At 35.4% G+C, this 25,916-nt stretch overlaps 1 protein-coding gene across 17 annotated transcripts in view; it reads right to left on the bottom strand.

Moving 5' to 3' along the window:
- The window catches only part of CPEB3 (cytoplasmic polyadenylation element binding protein 3), a 111,688-nt gene that overhangs the window by 40,780 nt on the left and 44,992 nt on the right, over positions 1-25,916 (bottom strand). For 11 of the 17 annotated variants that reach the window (XM_072341019.1, XM_072341020.1, XM_072341016.1 and 8 more), the window contains 2 exons: positions 12,714-12,873; positions 710-766 (listed from right to left, as the gene is read on the bottom strand). In XM_072341019.1, coding sequence (XP_072197120.1) covers positions 710-766; positions 12,714-12,873 — 217 coding nt within the window. The remainder of the gene's footprint in view (positions 1-709; positions 767-12,713; positions 12,874-25,916) is intronic. The other 6 variants (XM_072341029.1, XM_072341031.1, XM_072341030.1 and 3 more) reach the window with 1 other exon arrangement.

Genomic DNA, 25,916 nt, shown 5'->3' with positions numbered 1-25,916 from the left:
CTACAACTGGCAACTGAAATGCCCACATTAGCACAAATGCATTTTGAGACCACAATTCCTGTCAAACAACAACACTGGGATGTGTAGAACTTGCACTGACAGGTGGCCAGCTTTCCCCCTCAGTCATGTTTTTAATTATAAGGAGCATTCCTCCTAGCTAATTCCTTGATTTCCAATAACATGTGCCTATATCAAAATGAGGCATATATTCTAACCGTGATTACAGAAACTCCGCAAAAACATCTCATCGTTAAATGCGTAAAACTAAATAAGAGCAGAACTGGCCTTATGGATTCCAAAGCCTGGCACTAGAAGTCGAAATCTTAAAACACTTGTACCTTTTCTGTTACAAATTTTCCATTCTTCACATGTAACATTTTTTATTAATATAGGTGAAGGCCAATAAACTGCAGCATCAATAACACCGTATGATTTATACAGACAGTAAAAAAGCAAAAAAATAGTTAGGACATTAATCCTAATGCCTGTGACTAATGCAGCATTTGAAGCAAAAATACAAATTTCCATGTAGTTAAATGAATGTTTCTGTGGATATGTTCGTTGCAGATTTCCATATATGACAAAAATTTCCATTACAATCTATGTTGCATTCAGATCACAGACATTTAGCTATCACAATTATTGTACACTATGAATATAAGAGAATATTCATCATAGCAATATTAGATTCTATGTATTAGGTACTTACTGTTAAGGGCCATAATATTATCCGTTCCTGGATGATGGAAATTTATTCCCATACGCCCTGTAATACAAATAGAAGCTATTCTTAATGTTTTTATTCCAAAACTGAATACAATTTATTAACATGAAAACTTGCTGAAGGCAGTGAACAGTATCCAAAGCCTCCACTGACTGCAGTTAACTCCTCATTAACTCACTTCTAGGATATTTAACACAGTAGTACCTCCACTGTTATGTTCTTAAAATACAGAGAAGTCACAGAACAGTGAGGTAAGTATTTAACACACTCCTTTACTTTGTACTAGATAAGTGTTATATTTACTCTTTCAAAATAAGGTCCCAATGCTCAGCCTTCTACTTGCTGCAGTTTATTGTAGGCTTCATATGAGAGCAGCATTACATAAATACTCCTTACTTGGTAAAAACAAATCACAATTTTTCATACTACCTGTGACACCAGGAACAGATCACTGGTGACTGGGAGAGCTTATGCTGCAATCTGCTATTCCTCATTGTTTGAGATAAGATACTGTGTTGGACAAAGCTTTGTTCTGGAGGAGTTCAGAAACTCACCTGAACTTTGAAAGACTTTTTTGGCCTATGACATGGAGCCATGACATACAGCAGGCTCATCAAGAAATTCAGATGTACTCTGCTGGGTGACAAGAGTCCCAGAAGATAGAGAGAGGCAAAGGAGTACTAATATAACAATTTAAAGATTGCCTTAAAAAGATTTTCATTGACTATAGGAGCTGGGAATGGGAAACAATTCAGATATTTATCTTGTTTTAGAGAAGAATTAGATCACAAAAATCTATTCTTACTGTCAACAAAACAAACAAGTTAACTTAGTTAATGTTAAGTAGTACTAGAAACTAAGACTAATCTTAATAGAACCGAAGTGTTAAAAACATACTCTGAGGAGACTTTGTAACAGGAATTATTACATTAAACCCCACCACCACCACCGCAATTAGAAAAATATAATTGATTTAGTCATTAGTTGGAAAATGATTTAAAAGGTTATTACAGCCATGTAGAAAAATATTTCTATTACAGATATCAGTTACCTACAAGCACTGTAATCCTTTTTATGTACACTGTGTATCTTTAGATTTGTGGTGGCACACATATACGGGAGTTTATGACCCTTTAGTTAAAAAAGCAGCAATACAAACCAGAAAGTTCCTACTACTACAAATCCAAGCTCTAGCAAAATGCCTTGACAAAATAGATCTAAGGCAGATCTTCTACAACCTTTTTAGCTCCTATCAGTATGTTAAACCTTTCTATTTCAGGTCACAGAGATTGACCTGCATTGTAATTAATACTCTTTCTGAACTGATGTAACACGAAGTTTCAGTTCAATTCTGAAACTAGAGCCTCAAGCAATTTAAGAAAAGCAAATCATCACACTGTAATTTTCTCATTCTTTTACAAAACAAGTCCCCCACAACAAGAGCACAGTGAAGGAAATGGCACCTGCAGAAAGGAGTGGGAAAATATGGAAGCAAATAAAGTTTCCATTTTACTTTTCAGCTCCTTGAGCAAATCCTCTTAAAGAGATCTTCATTAACTACTTCAGATTTTCTCATTACAGACCTAATCTTTTATAGTTCACAATATATGTTCACATGAATTTGCCATTGCAGAAACATTAAAGCTGCTGTTAGTTCAGTTAGCATAAGCCTGTGCTAAAATACTTCAGAAACCTTGCCAGAGTAATTCCTTTTGCTTAACAGCATATCAAATAATCATGAGGTTACAAGTATATTTTTATTATTACTATTAAGAGAAAAGGCATATGTAATAACCGACACTTTTAAATTAACTCTTGTAATGGAATAAAGAAGACTGCTAAGGAAAAAAAGAGTAGAATTCAAATACATAATGCTTGGACGGGCTCTCAATCCTCCCTTGCTGAAGCAGAAATTCTGCTGTTTTCCCAGCTTCAGAAATAGGATCGTATCTGTGACATCTGGGTTTGGTTTTTTCTTCCCTCCAGGCAGTCACTGGACCAGGTGCTGCTTGCGTGACATTTTGTCACCTGCCCTTGGCCTGCTATTTTTAAACTGTTCTTGTCAGCTATCTTTTAAGAGGAGCAGAAAATACAGAGCAGCACAAGCAGAAGGGCATGTTCACATATTGAGCTAAGCAGTAGTGGGGATAATTCTCTGCATCTTCAAAGGACCCCAGTGCAAATCAACAGAGATGTATTAATGGAACACTGTTCAAACACACTTCTACTACAACCATTCAAAATGGACTGGTAGTGCACCAATTGTAAGAGAAACCATAACTGATATATAGCTTTCCATATATTAATGATATTTTCCTATATCAGTGATATATTTCTAACATTTTTATTGTCTGAAGCAAAGAAGTCACATGCAGATTACAAAACCGCATAGTTATCCAAAGAACAAGAAGAGAGCACAAAAGGTGCAACAAATGCAATGCAATTAGAAACATACTTTTAAAAAAAAAGATATTTGGGTTAAACATAGAAATTACTATCAGGAAGCAATTTTAGGAAAGCACATGTACACTATCTGGACTTTTACTAAGACTATATAAGCACATATTTCCAGTTTTACTTTTAATATTAAGCACTTGGATAAAATTTCTACTTTTCAAGAATCTAAAGCAAAATAAGCAGAAATGCAGAGAAGACAGCACAGAAGTTAGGTACTCCAGCAGTCCATTGAAGTCATAAATAAGAGCTCTTTCCATAACAACAACCTTACTACTTGTACTCAGTGTGCACCTGCCATTTTCAATTTGCTTGTCTTGGTTTCATAGCTATCTGCTTCATATATATTCAATTACATACTTTTATAACTGTACTTTATTACCATAGTTAGATGTCAGTAACAATCACACTTACATATAAGCCCCTCCAATTTAAAAATATTTATTTTTTAAAAATACATTATTAATAATTGAATCCAGCTGTAGTAGGAGTACAGCAGTTGTTGACTTCTTGTTCTTTTAACATTTCAGAGCATAATGGTTTTAACCATTCTTATATCGCAGACTAGTATTTTCTGCATGTCTCATTATGTCAATAAATTCCTTAAATTCTTGCTCCTAGCAGCATTTGGAGAGACTTTTCTGGCTGCACTTCTTAAGTTCTCTGCTGCATGTCCAATATGCTTATTATGGCAGAGAGCCCAATTCCTTTCTCAGAGCACATCTCAACAATTTGCACTGTCTTTTCTGTACTATGCAGGAAATAAGAAGGTGCTGTCTTTGATAGACAAAATTACTTTATATTAAACATTTAAATTCAATATTTTATTATTTCAATGCAGTAATGTTCAAAGGCATTTCAGAATTCTGTCTATGCTTTCAGTCATTTCCAATGATCACTTTAAACTGGTGGAAATGCTTTCACTGAAGATAAATTTAATTCTAAGTGAGGAAATAAAGATCACGAGTACAACTGTTGCTTCCCAATTTATACAAATAATTTCCTTTTACATGCACCAAACTAATTTCAATGCAGATGTGCCAAAGTTGCATTTTGTTTGTCTTCATCTACCCAGACTTAAGTACTTGAGTTAGTAGTTTCAGATTCCTTAGTTCATTTGTTCTTCCACTACCCTACTATGTGCAATATCTTGATAATTGCTTGTGCAGGGGTAGAAATAATGTTGTGTCACCAAAATAATTTAGACCTAACTTAGTAAATCCTGAAGCACTTCTGATATGTAAGTTCTTTGTCCTTTCTTGGGAAACATTGTTAGCAATTACAAATAGAAGAGACTGTCTCTACTCACAACTTCAATAGTACTTGGGGTTTTTTGTACGTTTTTGCATATAATGGCTTCCCTGATGTTTAACTTCATCCCATTCTCTACATGAAAGCCTATTGATTTTGGAACAGCTCCAGAATCTTTCCAATCATTTGAAGAAGCAAAACTTTCACAAACATGTCATCCAAAATTTTTATTACCTAGATAGACCTGAATTACATTAACAGTTTTGAGAAAGAACGTTGCTCCAGAAGTAATAAATCTGTATATCAGGCATGGATTTTACCTCTAGTACTTTTTTTTTTTTTTTTCCACTGTCCAGAGCCAAGTCTACCTCTAGAGGTTTCCTTATTCTCAACTCTAAATCTGCCACTCTTTGCAGACAGTCAATCTCACAAGCATGATCTTTACAACTGTGTAAATATGACCTTCAATTTCATCATTATATTATTTTCCTGTGTCTGAAATAAACACCAGTGATTAAGAAGTTCCAGATCTGTTACTATTTCACTTCTTGAACTGCATTCATTTTCTCTCCCTATAGCATTATATATTATTACATTCATTTTAATAATTTCACTAAAAGTAATGCTTACAGTTAGTTGTACATTGATTGTGACTTCTTGCATTGTTACACCTCATGGTTTTTGCCAAGATCATCCACTTCCACAATATCCAGCAGCTGGTATTAGGCATGAGATTTGTTACAAAATAATAAAGGCAGCCTGCTTTTAACTGGTTCTGAACTCACTGAGATCTAGAACTTCCCCTCAGTTCTTAAGATCACTGTTGAAATCAGTCACAAATTTTTACTACAGACTCCAGCACAATGTCAAATGAACCTGTCAAAAGGACAAGGTCAGCTATAGTTCCTTAATAATAATACCTCTTCTACTGTTCTCTCTTCTATCATATGATTTCCAAGTAGGTGCTAAGATAAGGCATTACAAAACTGCAATAGTTATTTGGAAAGACAGATAGCAAGTAGGGTAGAGCAACGTTTAGACAAAGAAGTTCAAAAATCAAAGCAAGACCACTATTCCTCCTCAGACATCCGAATGCATATGGGTCAAAATAATTTGCAGCATGTACAAGCACAACCAGCTTAACCATGAATCACAGAAGATCAAGGAGTGTGAAATGTGTGCATGTGTATGTAAGAGCATAAATCTGAGTAGACTTCAGACTATTCTCTCCTTCTCCACCCCAAACTATAGACATCTGACAACAATGCTACACTAACTCAGTAGACATGACCAGTATAATTTTAAAAAGTTTTAAATATATAAAGTTTTATATATATATATGTACTAATATATGTATAAGCAAGAGTCTGTATAGAGAGTTACAAAGGGTAACTCCATGAAGAATTTTCAGGGGTTTAGTCATTGGCTTTGTCTTTACTTTTTAAAGTCTGTTTACAATTTGTTCACATCTACATTTTGAACACCTACTTGAGAATCAGGTATCCTTTAAACATTAATATACGCAGCAGCAGAAGATTACTACTGTTTGCCAGAACAAAAAAGTTGAGATTACTGTGTTCCCACACTGTATAATTTTCCTGTACAAATACATAGTGTTGCAAAGTGAACCAAAGCGTCTAATTAATAGCTATGAATCAGGAACAAAGCTTGCTATACAGCTACCAGTAGTAAAACTTGCTTGCTTAGTCAGTGGTAAGAAGCCAGTATCAGCATATGCCATCAGAAGAGAAAGATATCTATAAAATAAAACAATATGTACAACAGTGAAAAGCATTCTTCCTAAGTGAAATGTTTTGCTCCAACAAAACACCAAGGTCAGTGGCACAAACATATTTTTAGCTTCAATAATGGCTACTGAGCATAAAAAGAAACCTGACTTTACCCATGAGGAGCAGACAAGGACATACACATATATACACCTACCTATAGCTCTAGAAATTCACTCAAAAAAATTGTATTCTTATTGGGCAGCCTTGCAGGAATAAAACTGAGCACTATGAAAGCAGACCGCTATGAAAGCAGAGGAGAAAAAGTTTTATGAGGCCAGTTCTCAATGGTACAACATAAAAATGGAATTAAAGGGGGAGGGGAAAAAAAAAAAAAAAAAAATATATATATATATATATATATATATATATATATATATATATATATATATATAAAATCAGTTCTATTATCAAACTAAAGGGAACAACATCCTCAGTCCTGCCCAAAACAAATTCAGCAGGTCAAGGACAAGGACATGCCGGATTCCAGCAGCAAATAAAGACATGTGGTTAGATTATAGAATCATTGAAGTAAGCACTAAGAAATATGTAGCCTTTAATAGTCATATTCTGTCCTGAAACAAAGATTAAAGAGGATTTTCTTGAATAAGCAGTGATTAAAAGCCAAAGGAAACACAGTATGTTTCCTTTAAAAGGATTAGCTTGGGTGGCCTAATTTTACACAAATAGATGTGCCAACACATCTGTCTGCTCACTCTGGTTTTCATGTGTATTAACAGAAAGGTGCTCAGTGAGCATCAAGAATTTAAGAAGGGCTGTTACAGTGCACTTTTTCCATATAAAAGTGTTGCAAAAAGCTCCGAGTGGCACCATTTCTTGGACTGAGATGACAACATCTGTTCTATTTGCATGACCTTTGTGTTCAGCTGCTGACTGCAAATACAAATATGATCGCTCACCTTCACTTTTCTCAGGTCATGTGGCAAACTTACTGCTTTGCTTACAAAAAGCTTATAAACAATTAGAGCAGAACAAAATCTGCTGGCAGGCACTCAAGTAAACTGAAGATTGAGATGGAAAAGTAAATGCCCATTCTGCATGTATTACAAAACTCACACATACTCTTCAAATACTGTTGTCAAATTAATTAACAAAAATATCACTAAGTTAAACATAAGCAGAAATCTCAAATTTTACTTTGTTTTCATATGGTCTGGAATACTTTATAGAATGATAAATAGGTAGCAACTTTTGTATTGTGCAAACGTACAGGTAGCATTAAGTACTGGCAATCAAGATGAAGTGATCCAACATAGATGCTTCCTCTACCTCTGAGCTATATATTTGCATATACAACTGTATAATCAATAAATACAGAGTGGTGTGGTTAGGCTGATCATTTAACTAGAAAGATCATCATGGTGGAAAGGGACAATTGAAAACAAATGAAAATGCTCGCCCATGTCCTGGGCTCATAGAAAAACTCCAAAGGGAGCCATCTCCTGAAAGAGATCCTTCTTAAGTGGCAGTCAGCCCTTAAGTGGGGTCTAGAAGAGGTGTAGCTGGGCTCCATCCCTTCCAGCCACACAGCTGAAGTGCCTTCACCTGTGCTTCCACAGCTGACTCCATGTTCACCTCAGGTGATCAATCAGAGGTTCAGGCTCTGGTTCAACAGTTCCCATACAACACCACCAAACAATCTCACAAGAACAAACGCTACAGTAGCCAGGAAGCTGTTCATTCTATTGAAACAGTATCACATAACTAGCACATCTTCTGTTATGCATCCTTCTGTAGTTTAATAATCAGTAAAAATAGTTTCAATAAAACCTGCTCTGGAAATTCCGCTTGTACATGTCATCTCCAAATACTCATGCTTGAAGATATGTCATCCCATTACCAGATAAAAACCTCCAAATTTTTGCTTACTTGGAGATTTGTGCATTGCAAAATTTGTCTTATTGACTAAGAAAAAAGACAGATATTATAGTTATCCCACCATAACAGTAAACATTAAAAACAAATGATTCATAGGGCTATGATGTCCCTCCTCAATTTTGTATTTTGATTCAGCTTCATAATCTGTGGGAGCACATGTGCATAACACGAACACAGATGAAATATTTTAATTATTTAAAAATAGAAGGAAAGCAGCTGCTAGTTACTACTGATCAAAATATATTTAATATATCAGAATGTCTCTGTGTTGCAAGCAATAGATTGACACAGATAAACATATTGCAACAGTGACATATTACACCATAGGAGACACTCTGATGTAAGAAAGAAATGTTTCAGCCTCTAATAGGTAGCAACTACTCATATTCTGCAAATATTGTAGGGCAAAACTGGACTAGGTAGAAGCAGAACATGTATCCCAACAGGCTGTTTTTGCAAAAAGAGAAAAATCTTTTGAGTATATATGGAAAGAGAGGGGGAATCGAAAAAAATTTGACAGCAGAGAAAGCAGGTAAGGAAGTTCACCTGACTATCTTGGATGAGGAAGACAATTAAACTTCTTTTTAGCGAGTTTACAGACTACACAGCTCCCAAACTATGAGAGGACCCTACAAGCAGGGTATTCCTATCTGGCAGGAAAGGCTAGGGGGTGAGGGGAGAAGAATCATTTTCAGACAGGAAAACAGCAAGAGCTGATGCTGGAAAACTGCCAAGGCTGGGTTCAAGATAAATTACAACATAGAAGGATAAGCTGTTAATTTATCTAAGTCCAGGAACCTCTAAGTTAGATATCAAATCTCTCTTACAGCAAGGAACACCCAAAGAGAACTAAGTGACCCTAGCTGAAGAGGACCAAGCAAGCCTGCCAATCAGACTGAATTTGTACTCTGTCAAGTAATTCAATATTGTGAGACCAAGGATCGCTTCATTTCTACTGCGCTAAAATCCTTCAGTATTTCTCTTATTCCGTAGTTGCAACAACACTAAAAAAAGCCACCAAATCACATGCCCTCTCAAAGCCAAGTGGCTCTTGCTTTGAGAAAAGTGACCTGCTTCAACAACCTTGAAATAAATCATTGACTTTCATGGCCTGCAGTACAAAAAGTGATCATATACACCTCTAAATTCAATGAAGCTTTCACTACTATAAATAAGAGGACAGACTTCATTTCACACCCCTGATCTTCTCCCCTACCCACACTGAACAAAAGCAAATCACATGGAACTGACCTACCCAGAAATAACAAGAGACCAGAACCATCTCAGTCTGCTCTTCATATCAGAATCTTTCCCTGTCAACTCTCCTATCCACATTCTAATCAAGAATCTTTTTTATGTAGCAATTATTTTTTGGTTCAAGTGTTTGTTAAGATGTTGGGAGGGGTGGGTGGAGGGTATATACACCAAGAGGGGCTATGATCTAAGCAATGTTTCAAACTTCAGATAAATAACAGTCAATATTCCACAAATTAATAAATAGATACTTTTATAAATAGATATTCATTGACAGCAGCAGGCTGGAATGATCCTGAAATAGCTGCACTGACTTTCTAATACTCACTGAAGGTTCTAAGACTGTATAGCTTTCGCTAGAATGAAACCTTCTCACATTTTCCAAGGCAGAGGCTTTTGCCACTCATCCCCTCATCTCTTCCATTTAAAAACTTTAAAAGTAAATATTAAAACTACTAAGGTCAACTGACTTGTAAGCACTGTTAGCCCAAATTGTTTGAGAAAACAAAGCTCATTTACCAAAAGATGAACCCTGTGGTTGTTGCATGTGTATGTGTATCTTATTTATTTTAAGGTTGTTTTACATTCTACATACACATGAAAACACTATGCAAAACCTAACAAAAGACAGTCACAGATCTCAAAGAAATGGAAGATTTTAAAGGGAAAAAACCTCACAATTTAGTATGAAAGACAAAAGATAGAACAAAGAGGAAGTATCTCTAAGAGCCGATTATGAAGATTCCAGAAGTAGCAGTTTTAATTTAGCAAAGAAGCATTCACAAAGGAATGCCTATGAGGAACTGAAAATTCAAACTGAAGTACATAAACAGAATATTCAAAAAGCTTGGAGATGAAAACAAATAAAAATGGGGCAATGGCTGGTGAAACAAGCAAATGCAAGCAGAGTTGATCACTTACATTCTCAAACAAAATTGTGCTGATTGTGAGAGAGTCAGAGGAGAGTGAGATAGGTAAGAATAAAGCCAAAGTGAAGTGAAATTTGAGGAAGATGCAGAGAAAGGCAGTTGAAACACTGTGGAGAAGGAGAAAGTTGGAGATACAGGGGAAGAGTTAAGACCAATTTTCACTGAAAAGACAATGAAAATGCAATAGGAGAATGATTTCGCAGGTTTGTTTTTGATTCTAAACAAAAAGGCATCAGTTAAAATAGTACTGCAGAGCTATTTAGCACAGGGGAAGAAAGCACTTCTAGGAGGGTAGAATGACCATGTCCTGAAACAGCCACTCACAAATACTGCCAGTTGTGCTACACAGTGTGAGAACTGGAGCAGAGGGAAGTGCACACAAGGTCAAGCAAAGGCTGGAGGTTAGCAAAGTCATTACTGCACTTGGAGGGAGGAGAAAATGAAAGAAAGGGTAAGAATTAACTACATCAATGGGAAAACAACAGCTGGGCAGAGATGAAATCAGAGATCTAATAGGAAACAAGAATTCTCCAGAATTACTGGAGAGTTACTGGCCTGGAAGAGCAGTAAGTAACAAGGCAGGAAGGCTCAAACAGGAGAGCAGCACTCAGAAAATATGTCAGGAAGAGCACATTGATAAGTAACAAACTCTTCTTAGAACAGAGGTAACAATCCTATTGGCAAATGGAACAGATCAACTAATGTTTTACAATTAGTACCCAACTCCTTTGTTTTCTGCTTTGAGTACAGCAAAACTGTTCCTACTGCTTTCAAGTATCTTGTTAAACTGTACAGCCTCCTATACAAAATGATGAAAATGATTTATTTACTTTTAAAAAGATACTTTGCTTGAAAAGCAAGAAGATGCTTAATAAAGCCAAGAATGTTTTGTTATCTCATGCACTGAGGCAACAGCAAAATATCACTCCTTGCAGGGACTATCTCAGCTTTGTGATTGAATGAGCCAACAAGACCAAATACTTAAGTATTTGTACCTATTATTATTTTTTTTTACTAATATTCTTATCTAAAAAGATTTTTAAAACTGTTGTTAAGGGACAATAATAAAGTACAAGCCAGATTGATTTCTATGATTTTAGAGTGTTTTTCTAGAGTAACACTATTTCTAACAGTCTTCCTCATTTTTTTCATTCTCAGGATCATATGAAAATTCAGCCTTTAAAAAGTGAGTTTCAATTCATACATTTAAATATGTACTTAATTTAAAAACACAGTGTTAAGCTAGATTACAATCAAATTAATAGGGTACAATTAAATCTGCTTCATTCTAATTTTGTTGTTGATGATGATTTTACTTCATATTAAAAAGGACATGGAAAATACCAGTCATGGAATGCACACAACAGCAGAAATCTCAATTTTTTGTTTTAAAAGAAGTTTCAAATTAGCGCTTATGTTGGAGGAACATGATCAGAATACAGATGGGAATATTTCTTGCCATTTGAGATATTTGATTAATAGTTAAAGACAGAAGTATGAAGGCTGTAGCACAGAATAACTGAGGAAAGCACGGTTACATAGTCTCAGCTCTTTTAACCTGATTTTGGAATGGTTGAGGTAATTGCTGTATCAGAAAATTATGTCTATGCATAGGAAAAATTATACAAAACAATTTTTTCTATATCAGTTCCAGCATCTTAAAGTTTGGGAATTGATTCTAGCTCAGTGTCCACTAGCACAAAGCTTACTATTAGCTTCAGTCTTCAGAGGAAGAAAATTAGCAGCTTGTGAGTAAGAATGTTTTGAAACACAACCAATGAAAGATTAAGACAACTATGACAGACAATTAGGATTCACTGAAATGCTTCTGCAACTTTTCACTATTCTATATCAACTAAACACTAGAAATAATTCCATCTCCAGTGCTGCATCTGGCAAAACAAAGTATCAGCAGAACAAATAATCAGACTTTCTTAATGCTTAACAACACCTAGTACTTGTTGGTGACTCCTAATGTTCTGAAATCCAAATCAAGATACATTTTTAAATTCCATCCTTAAATAATCATAGACATTAAGCTTGGCACAGTGGCACTTTCAGATCCCTGTATATTTGCCGATGATCTGTAAATGACAATAATATTAATGCTGTACAAGATTTGTCAACATAATTGGACTTCAGTTGCACTACTCACTTTGTGAACTGAATAGTGCAATTTGGTGATGCACAAAGTTTCAGAAATGACAGTTACTAGAGTATATTATGATTGCACACTTATACCAAGTGAGTACACATTTCATCTTATCTTTCTGCAATAGAGATGATTACCCTAAGATGGGAAACAGAAGTATAACATAGCTGACAACTTATTAATTAACAAAAAGTTTATAGCAATACTGAAAAGCTGATTTTCGTTTAAAACCAAGCAAGCATGGACATATGAATATTCCTAACCTGTAAAATGATTCCTCCACATTATATCAGCGAAACTCATTGGTGGGCCACTGGGAGGGTAGTGTTTACCTTTCAGAGGCTCATGATCAGTCCTTATCATATCCATTAAGGAATTTTCCAAAGAGTGCAAGTTAAAAGTGTCATAGGGCCTATTCCGGTCCTAGAAAGAAATAAAAAAAAAAAAAAAAGAAAAAAAAAAAAAAGGAAAGAGACTGTTACAGACTAATCATTTTCTAACACAGGCTCATTTCTCATTTTAGAGAACTCCAAAATGCAGTTCTATTTTGCTTTTTGATACATTCCTTTTATATTATCAAAAGATAAGCCTCTACAGCTGTCAAAATTATACTCTATTTTTAACTATGGCTCTCAACAGCATAGACAGAGAAGCTTTGCAATATTTCTGATAATACACATATAAAAAATAGTTAATTGCAAGTATTAATAGTTGAGTAAGTTGGAAATGCAGATATATTAATGTATCTACTGGAGAAGTGGCTTTACTTCAGAGTTCAGGTACATTTGTTCTACAGCTTCGTCATCTGCCCTCTGTCACAGTGCTTCCATAACACAAAGCAGAAGCAAGGAATGCTCAACAAACCAGCAGGCATATCTGTCCCAGAAAGTACCAAGATATTTTTCAGACATCTAACACAAATTTCACTGGTTTAAAAGGAGTACACAGGAGCAAGTCAAAACAAAATACAAGACAGGAGATGACATGCTTTCAGAACAGGGTAATCAAAAACCTGAGTAAGGGGTTTGTATTGTTTGAATATCTCATTTTTGTTGCTTTGCTGCAGTTCATCTCCTGTTTTCATGTAATTAAAAAGAATTTTAAAAATACAATAGTTCTATAAAAGTAACCACTTTCAAACTTTGTGAAAAATTATACAGAAATTCACTGATCTCTGGTTCACTGTTATCTAGAGTACTGAATGCAGTGGGACAGTGTAACAAAATGACCCACCTTCCCATTGTAGTCAGACAGATTTTAGAAAATATTAATTTTCTTAATTTCATCACTGCTATTAAAAAAACCAAACCAACAGTATGTGAAAGATCACAGTTAGTTTGCAGGGTTCTTAGTTCACAGTATTATGTTAAAATTACTAGAGTCTATTTCACTGACAAAAACCTTCAGTATCATCATTTTTATACTCTCAAAATTCCCAGAACAGTGTTTTCCACATATTGGTTGAAACAAGATAATACTCTTGCTTGGGAGAATTAAAAATCAATATCCTTAGACCAGAAGCAGCAGTATCTATAGGCCTTTGACTGTTGCTTAGAAAAGACAGTGTTTGTTTGCTACTTAAAAATGAGCTTATTCACCTTCCCAAAAGCATCAACACATGCATCTGAACACATAGCACATGAAAGAAAATTTATGCCCAGGAAGTCTAAAAGAGGTTTTGGAAGGGGGGAGGGAGGGAAGTGTGGAAGTGTTCTCTTTTTTCCTGATATATCTAACAAAATATTTCACTTTGATATAAGGCAATCCAATGTTTCACAGTATGCAGTAGGTTAGAATAATTTTATGTTTGTAAAATATGAGGCCAGATTGAAAATTGTTCTTGGGATGTTAAAAAAAATAAAACAAAAAACACTCAAATTCTTGTGATATATTAAGGTTTGTTAAATAGGATTTACCTCACTCCTCTCAAAGTAAAAACAGTAAGAATTTTAGTCACCACTAATTGTTTCTTCTAATTATTTAATAATTCTGTACTGTGAAGAGCTCAAGTATTGCAGTACTTAACTATCGTGTTTTTTAGAAGAGAAAATACAGAAGCAAACACGTAGATTAAATCCTAACTACAGTAAAGGAAGCATTTTTCAGTCAGATCAGTCCCCTGATCTGGCTTATGACACAGAGAGCTTAGCTGGCAAAACACAACAGTGGCAGGAGAGCACAAGGACAGAACTGATGTTTCTGCCACAGTGGTAGCTTATTCCTGCTCTAAACATTTCCAAGGTTACAGTCTTAGAAGTCAGGAGGAATGAGTTCAGAAGAGGACCAAGCCTACAAACTGACCATAACGATCCTTTATTAATGTGAATGTTATATTTTAAGCATGCAGCTGCAAATCCATGGAAGTTCCTGCTGTAAAACTTCCCAGGGAGCTGTGCAAATGGATACACATGAGAAGGGCAAGGCTATGATGCAGGGCAGATCTGTTAGAATGCAGAACCCTTCTGGCCTTAAAAGGGAGTACAAAGCTGCCACAAATTTTCAAGGTGAAATAGCACCTACATTGGACAGAGGAAGATCAGTTTCATCAAAACTCTTACCTAGACACTTTCCACTGTACATCAAACTAAATCAAGAAGGAAAGAAAGGAAATTTAGACTTAACCAATTTTTACAAGTATGTTGTATACTTAAGTATAATGCATGCATGCTCACCACAGATTTTGTAGAGTGGGTGATAAACAAACCAGAGCTAACAATCTAGCTCCTAAGGGCTGCTACGTTTTTTCTTAGGAGCTTTGATTTCACTAGAAACTCATTGGTACTCAGCACATATTGTTTCATATATTCAGTAATTTCTTCTAAGAATCCTTGTGTTCCCATACACACAGAAAGGGTGATGCTTCCTTATTTCTCAGCAGGAACAGTTTCTCTTGGTTTTGTAAATTGATACTGCTGTCTCCAAGCTTTGCCTTTCACATGGTTTCATCAGACTGACATGTGCTGCCAAACAATCCCAGCAATGGAAACAATCCACAAAGGCCCCCAGCAGCACATGAAAATGCTGCAAAAAGATTCTGGGACTAGGACCATGACCAGAAATCAAATTGTACACTACAGAATGATAAAGCACACTAAAAAAATTGGAGAAGCAGTTTGATAATCCTGCAAGTCTGCAAAATCTGTTGGTGCCTAAATAAGACAAAGTTCTAAACTAAAGACCTAAATAACGGATGAAAAAGATCTTCAGCTACAGGGCACTGCATTAAGCTAAAAAGCAATCACCAAAAGCTAGGAGAAAATTAAGTCCAGCCTGCCAAAATTGGATTGTACTTTTACTCTGTACAGACAACAGCTCCTTCCCTGCTAGTATATATGGTAGCATATTTCAGTTCTTACGGTGCTTTCATCTTGAAAGAATAACAGCTTAATAACAACAACTGAAGAAAATACGGGTCCCAGAACTTCAACTCTCAATTTGTCTGCTACTTTTAAGTTCATCCATTGGATAGTCTTCCTCAATGTATCTATGTTAATCAAAGTAAAAAATTACAAATGCATATACAGGATCAAATTCTTGAAAGATAACTATAAGGCAAAACTAGACCTTCTCCTGAAGCTGAGTTTCAGCTTTCTACCTTTAAATATCTTACAATTCATTGAAAATGTCACAAAATACAGCATCTACAAATTGTCTTTGTTAATTAAAACACAAACAGTAACTCTGCAAAAAAAAATACTTGTAGTGTTACAACACTAAAATAAAATGAGAAAATGCAACAGTTTGCATCTAACAGTCTTCTGCATATGTATTGCACTTGTCTTTAACTACATAATCATAGTAATTTTTCAGAGGTCTCCCGTCACCACCCAGCACACATAATGGACCTCATCTAGGAATGAATCAAAACTGTCTTTGAAGGAGTCTGTTCACCTCTAGGACTGATGCTTCTGTTGCTTATTAGAGGAGATGGCTGAGATGTAATCTGTTTGTCAACAAGTTCCAGGATGGGAAAACATATTCTTAAAGGATACTTCAATTATGTAGCAAAGATTACTTAGCAGTACCTGAAGTCCTCTTAAAGATGTAATTGACATGCACATATATCCTATCATTTGAAATCAAAATAGATTTTTCCTTTTGTCATACCCTGTAATATAGCATGCTTTGTCTTGACACCTTTCAACTCAGAGCAAAAGTATGTAAGGGCAAAACATACCCAGCACTACTTCAGTCCCCTCAACAGAGCACTTCAATGATGAAGAGGGAAGGGCTAAGAATGGGAAAAGAGCACATCACCACACAGACAGTGAGTACCTGCACAATAGTTGCCCACAATCTTTGAATGACAGACCACATGTATATGCTTACAACACAGAGGCTTTCATAGAATTTTCCTTGTCCAAATTTATCCAAGACAGACTTGGAATTCTTAGTGTAAACAATAATCAACATCATTGCTTTACTAGGCATTTCTCACAGCAGTGCTGCAGTTGCTTGCATTACAACAAGCTGCTTTTTGATAACAGCGGAAGATTCCATCTTATGAGTCTCAAAGATAAATTAGTAACAAATCAAGTCTTGGAAGCATGAGCTAATATGGCAAGCTCATCTTTTAATGAAAGTAAAACCAAGACAACCTGAATGCCACATGAGTTAAAAGAAACTTTTATTTATTTTAAGATCAATTTCAGGTAAGGAGAAAGGAGCAAATGGGCTCAAAAAGAAATCAGTAAGAAGGTGCAGTTCTACTTTAAAGTTTATTTTGGACTCCTCAACAACAACAACAACAAAGTATATTTTAACTAACCCTTTGAAACTCCGACAATTATGGATGACAAAGTCAAGACCAGATCTACAGCTAGTGCCTTAAGTGGTTTTATATGGACTCTCATACAGCTTGGCTTCCTTTCAACCTCAACAGGTAGTTCAAAGTAACCAGAACTAATGAACTAATAAAGGAAATGGTCATTATAATCCATGGCAGAAACAGAAGAGACGTACACTTCTGCTCCAGAAACTGCAGTTGCATCTTTTTCCATTGTCTCTGCAGTGGATCATAGCAGAGAAGAAACCTGACATTGAACTGCTGGAACGACAGTCAGAAAAGAGTAAGGTTTTACCCTGAGAAGGCATGTCAGGAATGTGACACATTGCCCAAGCCTAGCTACCATTCATAGTCAATATCCTTAAACACTTATTTATGCGTGTGTTGAATTCACATCAGCATGGTCATCTTCATTTGTAACACAAAATGAGCACTGAGCTGTGAGATACAAGCAGTGTGCCTATTTTGTAGCTTGCAAGCAGCAGCTACCTCAGGTACCTATAATCTTCCAGTGACATTTTCTTGTGTTAATACATTTCAGATCATCTACTTACTGACTTCCTGCTAAATTTTCTATATTCTGAACAGAAGCCCAGCTTCAGTAATTCATTTCAGTGTTCTATATTTTCCTGCTGCCCTAGATTTAGGCTGCCTGCATGAACACATGGCATGGCACAGCACAGCCTGATTGCTGAGCAGCAAGATGGCCTCCATTCATTGAGCTGCTCACTGGTTCTAAGGGAATACCAAGCAGTGTTTAGGCTCAGAGAAGCCCAAGCAGTTTCTTCACAGATTCTAGGACATTACATGCAGCATGTAAATTAGAAGAAAGAGAAGAGATACTGGAGAATGGCTTTAAAAAACTTTCCTACTAATGCAAATGCCTTCACCATCACAACTGCTATGTTTTACCCTTCTGTGCCTGTGCTCAGCCAAGTTTGAATTTGGCTGCACAACACTGCTAAGCATTGCCAACTAAAGCTGAAGTCAATGGAAGCACAGCTTTGAATAAATATGGTGTAAAATGCCAGCACTGTCTCCAACTGGGCTTGCTCACTCAATTCTAGCACCTGCAGGAGGGGTTATTGCTAAGAACACAAGGAAAACAAGTTTGTCTCACTCCAGCATCGCAATCCAAAAAGAAAAGAAAAAAAAAAAAGCAAATAAAAGCAAGCACTACGGAAGTTTGGCTTGGGACACGCTCAGTGTGCTGTGATGGTGCACGTGAATGACTGCAGCTAGCAAGCTCTGAACACTTGCTGAGCAATCCTAGCAGCTTCCTCTGACGCAATCCCACTTGCACCCTCCATAGATTTAACAGACAGATATAGATATGTTCTTCAACAGAAGTGAAATCTGAGGAATATGACCATGTGGCAAAGTAAAACGATCACTTTCTGAAAGAATCAAAAAAACTGTAACTAGCAAGTGTTACTTCCTTTGCAGCTTGGCACTGGAATGTTGCCAATAGCAACATGACTGACAACACAGATGTGAGTAGAATTAGCACAACCAGAAATTTCAGTAATTTGTTCCTCATGCAGGATTTCATAAAAATATTAAGAAAAACCAAACAAATAAGGAGGGATAAAATGTAGGCAGGAGGGGAAAACAGGGTAAATTTTGTACACGTCCATGGTAAAGAAAACTGCAGCAGAGCGAACAGTACTAAGTCTTAATGGGACTGTAATATAATTCTACACTCTTTTTTGAACTTTCCTTCTCTTAAATTTTACCAAAGATATTCTTTTTTCCATTAAATAATGGCAAGTAGACAATGTGTTTAAAAAAAAAAAAAAAAATTAAAAAATCCCCATCTCAGCCATTATTCTAATACTCCATTATGCTATTGTAAGGAGCAGCCTGCACACAACTGTCTAAGCACTCACAGACAACATTCATGCTCAACCATATTTTGTTCTACATGATGTTTTAGATAAAAATCTGCAATCAGTCCAGTTTAGGAATGCATCTCAAAAAGCTGATGTTTCCACTTCCTATTATAGCTACTGATACCTGCAACAAATTGTTATAACTACTCCAAAATATAGGATTAAAATAGTTACACCCAAGACAACCATCATTTCAGAAAAATAAGCAAATGGAAAAGGGCGTCAGCACTAGGATTTACAAGACCATTCATTATAACATTAAGTTACCAAGGAGACATCATTTAAGTGGTTCAACAGCTTCAACTCTGATAAGCTACTTTTGGTTTTCTACCACTTTGTTCAGTAGAATTATCTCTGTACTCCCACACACAGTAAGGAAAGGTAAACTTAGATTTGAGAATCACAGAATCACAGAATTATCAAGGTTGGAAAAGGCCTAAAAGATCATTAGTGAGAACTTCTCTTTCTCACTAAAAATGAGCACAACTGAAGTGCAAACCTAATATCACAAAATCAAAGCACTACAAAAATGCAGACTTCAAATGGAGAAGGGAGTACGGGGGATACTACAGCATAAAAGGATGCAAACAACCATACTTCACTGTCTGGACTGCATAATGCAAATGAGAGTAGAGACAAAGTATAAGGAAGCTCTCAAAATTATTTACAAAATGAGCAGTCTAACCCACATTTTTAAAGGATAATGAAACAAAATGGGATAGAAAAGCATGCAAGTAGTAACTGTCAGAAATCTGATCACCTTTGCGCAGTAAAGGAATCTCAAGGATTCCTAAAACAGAAATAGGTTTTATTTTTCAATAATCACTGACATGGGATATATATCTTGCCAAGATAAAAATTAAACAAACAAACAAACAAGCATGTTATTGAAATGTTTGTGATATTGTGATGTTTAAGCCTTATGGCAAAAACTGAAATATTGTCTCACCCATCACACTCATTGTGCTTTTATAAAACAGTGCAATTCAAATAACATCTAGTTGGCATATTTCAAGCCAGGCTCCTGTTCCGTGTCTACTATGTTCAGAAGATAAAAGTTGTTTTGCTCATGAACTGTTAAGTGCCAGAATTCTGGCTAGATATTGCCACCAAAAAGGAGGAAGATATTCCATCTGCACTTACAGGACAAAATCTTCACCTGCAGGTTCGGAGAACTACTCTTAAAGAAAAGAAGAATGTTTCATTTCAATGCCAATGTACTTCTTTACTTTTAAAAGAAAATTAAAAAAAAAAAAAAAAAAAAAAAAAAAAAAGGAAAGGAAAAAAGAAAAAAAAAAAAGCACAGCAGGAATACTTGTTCACTAAGAAAAGAAAAGTGAGGTCACTTACTGACAGGCCTAAAACAGGACACAAACACTCTCAATGAAAACCAGCACCAGAGAAGACAAGAAGGTGACCTTTTCACTGTGATGTCACTCTACATTCAGCAGGACTTAAGATGTTTAACCTATTAGCTGCCATCTCAATGAACTTGTTTGTGTAAGTGGCCATATCCTAACATTATGTTACTATATCATGATTAATATGCATTACAAATTGTGGTACAAGAATTAAAAACCTGCTTATGAAGAAATACAGAAGTCCAGCCAGTCATGCTCTTCCTAATGGAGACTGAAAATAGTTTAGGCAGCAAATGCTCTCCATCCTGGGCCTCCATCCAGGATATAACCTATTGTAGAAGCCAAAGGTGTCATAGCCATCTTCTCTTAAGGGAATGAGGACCACAGGCTCTCTCCAGCTGTGCACTTATTTCTAACTATGAGTTGAAGAATCCTGTACAGTCACTGAGAAATGAGGCAATCCTTTTGCAACAGTGTTATACTATTAAAAAAAAAATAAATAAATTCATTTAATAGCATCCAGTGTCAACTCTGTAATGAAATTCAAAGTTATTGAAGACTTTGTATATGCAGCCAAGCAGGTGAGAAATGCATTCAAATAACTGCTATTCCTTTGCCTTTTATGACTTTAAATAATTCAGAATAATTGCGTTAAAATAAACCAATTTATCTAAGGATGGCAAGAGACAAGCAATTTATTATTTATTTGTGAGCTGTAACCAATTCAGTTCAGGGGAAATTTAGTTTACATTGCTCCAGACGGTGAGAAGATTTTCAGATAAGAGCCATCCAGTTTGCAACTCTCCTATTGTAGCAAGAATTGACAGGCACCTTAGCAGATTTTGTTGTAAGAAAAGAACCAGGATGTTCAGCCACTTAACCACACCCAGAGAAACTGTAACAAGTTCAAATAACTCAAACATCAAGTGCTTTGGAACACCCAGGCACATGGGCAAAATAATTATAGAAACATTACAAGAATGCAATACTGTATATATCCGACTGGTTAAAAAAAAAAAAAAATGGGCAGTTACTGAAGTAGGATATGAAACCATAGAAGACAAATGTTCTTTCTAGTTTCTATAATTGAAATTCACAGATATCTACAAGAAAGAAAAAGTAGAGCTAACAGCATTGCACCGTAACTATGCAATATTCTAGGGTATGATTTCTGGTTCTGGAAATAGTATGATACACCTTTGACAGTGTGTGATGGAGTTGATATAGAAAGGATTACAATGTACCACTTCTTACTGTGTTACAAGCAAGAGAAACAATATAAATGAAAAAAAAAAAAAAAAGCAGGAAATAGTGCAATTGGGGTAGGAAAAAAAATGCCAGAAAAGGAAGAAAAAGTGATAGTTCTGAACACATCATCTAAATAAGTTACTAATGAATTTTCGTAAAAAAATAAAAATAAAAATAAAAAACAAAAAAACAACAAAAAAACCACAAAAAAAAAACAAACAAAAAGAAACAAAACAAAGCTCAAGACCAAACATATTGACGATACCAGTATTCAAGTAGGAGAATGCTATCAATATTGCAAGATCCCATCAATATACAGGAGACCAGCTCATCATACAGAATCAACTAAATGAATCTGAAGAACTGAAGCAAAGCAGAATGATATTTAATATTAGTAACTACAAGGTCATAGGAGCAAGGACTCAGTTATCAGTATAAACTGAGACCTCAGTAACAAGAAAGAACACAAGGCAGAAAGAGTTATTAGTAAATTTCATGACAACTACAAACCACAAATAGAAACAGAACTGTGAAGAGGTAAAAACCAAAAATAAAAATCCAGGCTGCATGAAAAAAGGTACTTCTGTTTCGTTTGCATCAGTCTACATCTGCATTCATATTTTATATAAAAATACATATATAAATGCATTATCATTGTATACTCTCTGTTATTGCCATTCATGTATTTGTCTGACAGAGCTAAGGAATGACCTGTTTTGAAACCTATAGCAGCTTGAGTTTATATTCAAACAAGGTGAAATAGAAAGGGAATTTTTGAGTTTCCTTATAAATAATAATAATAATAATAATGAACCTTTCAAAACAAACTGTAAAATTTATTGCAATCCATTTTAAAGTAGTTGTAAATGGAATGCAGGACGTCACTCCTGCCTTGCTTAACAAGAAAAAAAAAAAAATGTTATACAAGTAATTTTCTATTTCTACATTGTGAAACCATGTCAGAAGAATGTGATCCTGCTTATACAAGGGCCAAGAGACTCTCTGCAGAAGCTTAGAATAAAACATTAGTTTTAAGCTCTGCTGACAACTTTGGTTGATTCAGTTCCTCAGGTTTCACAGGTACAGTTTCATTTACTAGCAGACAAAAGCAGCAGGGATGACCGAGCTGAGGACCCTTCCTAATGCAGTGTGAAATCCAACCTTACGTTTGCAATATTTCATTAGTTGAAATACTCATCTACAGAAAGCGATGAGTTACACTGTCATCTTGAATAGCCATATATGAACACACCACAACTACGCTTTCATTTTAAATTATTAAAACCCTACTTGTTCTCAACCCTGTAGTTTTCCTCCCCCTCTCAATGTGCTTTAGTCTCCCTACTGCAGTTACCTACTACTAAAAACCTCATCAGCTGTAAGAAAACCTTTTTCTGTTACTGTGAGATGTGTCATTTAAAAAAAAACAAATCATTCAAAACAATGAAACATGAAGAAACAAATGAGCCTAGAAAGAGTATACAAATTGGACTCGCTTAAAGCTAAGAAAAAAAATTACACCAGACTATTACTGCGATCATTAATTCAAAACTAAAAGGAATCTTTATAAATAGATTGAAGAAAAGAAAATGTCAGCAATACAAAACATGCCATAAAAATTTGTCAGATATGGTTATTATAGATCTCTTAGTGATTACTAAGAACATAAAATATATTATTTTGTGGGGTTTTTTTGCTTTTATTTTTTTCTTTGCAAGCCATCTGCTAATGTGCTGGGCCCTAATAATCAGATAATACATTAATCATTTATTAACTCCTTACAAATGTGTAGTTGCTGTAAAGGTCATGTAGGAAACTGAAACAAAAATAGCTACCATTGGTTCATTTCTTAATGCATTTAACAAATCTCCTTCACAAAGTAAAATACCATGTTACAGGACCCAGCTAAAATAAGCTCTGTTCTCAGTGGAGAACACTTCCTTGTCAGACTACAGCAAACACAGTAGAATAACATATTAGACTTCATGTTTCTGAAGGATGAACATTGGCTGCAGGAAAGATATAGATGGCCATGAGACACCATGCTGCTAGTTTTCTACCACATTTCCAACTGCTTAACACACGATAAACTTTAGTACTCTGCCTTTTAATTCTAGCTTTCTGTGTAATAAACTAAGCAGATACACAGCCGCCTGGACCTTATTTGATGCACAGTTATAACATACAAAAACAAACTGTTCAGTGATTCAAAAAGAACTCACTGTGCTTGTACATATAACATGAAAATGTTACTGAATATATGAAAAAATGTTCCTTGAACATAAGCACAAACATGTGCTTAGAAAAAGAAGGGTTAAATTTGCCAGTTATTTCTGCAGAACATAATACTGCCATTTTCATACTTAATGGGATAGACTGGAAATTTATTTGGAGAAAAAAAAAAAAAAAAAAAAGAAAAAGAAAAGAAAGTTAGAAATAGAAAAGGCCAACAGAAAAAAGGAATGACTGGATGATCACAGTCATGGCAATGGAAGGCAGATGATCTAGCATGCAATGCATTGTGTTTAGGTATAGTAATTTAACAGAGCAGTTTCATTCCAATTCCTGTTGCTAAATTTAGTTCATCTACATATACAGAGTAAATAAACTAGACAGCATGATGAGGAACAATACCAGTTCTTTAGTTTTCAGTTTCAACTTGAATCCTCAAAACCAAGTCAGACTCAGACTCACTATGTTGTCCTTCATAGTTCTTGCAAGGTAGAAGATGCATAATCACTCCAGACAATATTTAGCTCTCATGGAATGAGTGAAGATGATTCAGCTTTTATCTACAGAAGATTACTGGGCCTTGCACTGCAGCTTTAAGATATGACAGATTAAGCAGAACAGGGAAGGCCAACTCAAATAAGAAGCTTCAGTAAGAAAAAGGGAAACAAAAAGCAGGAACAGAAAGAAGTAGAAGAAGGGAAGTTTGAAAGGAATGGAGTTGAACTGTACAAGACAGGATGAAACAAGAACAAGGAGTTATGTCCACAAAATTCACACTTCACCCAGAACCCTGACAGGAACCTCAAACATCGAATGCCTCAGAAACCTACTGGCAACTGTATGCTCTGCACACCTTATTTTCATTAACCCTGTTAATGCAAGAACAATCTGTGGTATTGATCAAAAGACTACAATTTGGTTGATTGAATCGTGTGAATATTGTCATAAAATAGAAGACTATCTTTGGTTTTGCTTATTCATTTTACACTGCTCTAGAACATTTAAGAGAACTCTGAAATTTGTAAAGCCATACAAAAAGAGCACATTGCTTGGGCAATTCACATTGTACCATTTTGCATTAATAATTAAGTATACGGTACAAATAATTTTTCCAACACAACTTTTTTCAGCCAGTGTCCAGAAAGGACCTTCAAAATGATTAAAGTTTGTCTATAGAAACTCTTAGTTGTCACGTGCACAATTTGGAAGATGTATAGAGAACACCAGAGAAAGCTGAAGGAAAAGTGGATCTCATTCAAAGAAATAAACTATTTTTCTCATTTTATCTAATGAAGAGTTCTTAATTCTTGAATAATCACTCCTCAACTTAAACTAGAACTGTTCACATGTAACAATTTGTTTTCTTCACTTCCTGGTGCTAGTTTGAGATTAAGACAAGCAGCAAACAAGGACAGTCAATGGATGTTCTACTTTGAATAAAGAGCAACATATGCTAGGTATTTCAGAATAAAAGCTTTTTAGTGTTCTTCTCATGTTCAATCTGAGAAAGTGATTTCACCAAGCAGTGCCTTAAAAACAGAAATTACACCACCTCTTCTTCTCCCAACAGTAATGGAACTAGAGATCAGCATCTGTCTTTATACAGACAGTGCACAGTGCTTCTCTTCTATAAAATCTAAAAATAGCTGCCTTTTTAAAATCTGAGATTATTTTGAAAGGCATGCAATTAAAAGACAAAATCATATTGAATAATGAGGGAAAAGAAGGTATCGATCTGCTGTGTTTTACAAATATTACTGTCAACAAAGATGGAATCTTATAATTAAAGTTTATGAAGACAAAAACATTGACCAAGTGTTAAGATACACAGGCATGTTTCCTGCAGTATTTCACCACTTGCCTTTTGTAAATTCTAAAGTTTACAAGTAATAATAAGAGGATGGCACAAATGAAAACCTATTTCTATAAACAAAAAACAATGCATTC

Source organism: Excalfactoria chinensis, chromosome 6 (genome assembly GCF_039878825.1).
Source record: "Excalfactoria chinensis isolate bCotChi1 chromosome 6, bCotChi1.hap2, whole genome shotgun sequence".
NCBI classification, from domain to species: domain Eukaryota; kingdom Metazoa; phylum Chordata; class Aves; order Galliformes; family Phasianidae; genus Excalfactoria; species Excalfactoria chinensis.
This window is presented reverse-complemented; position numbering and strand designations above follow the sequence as displayed.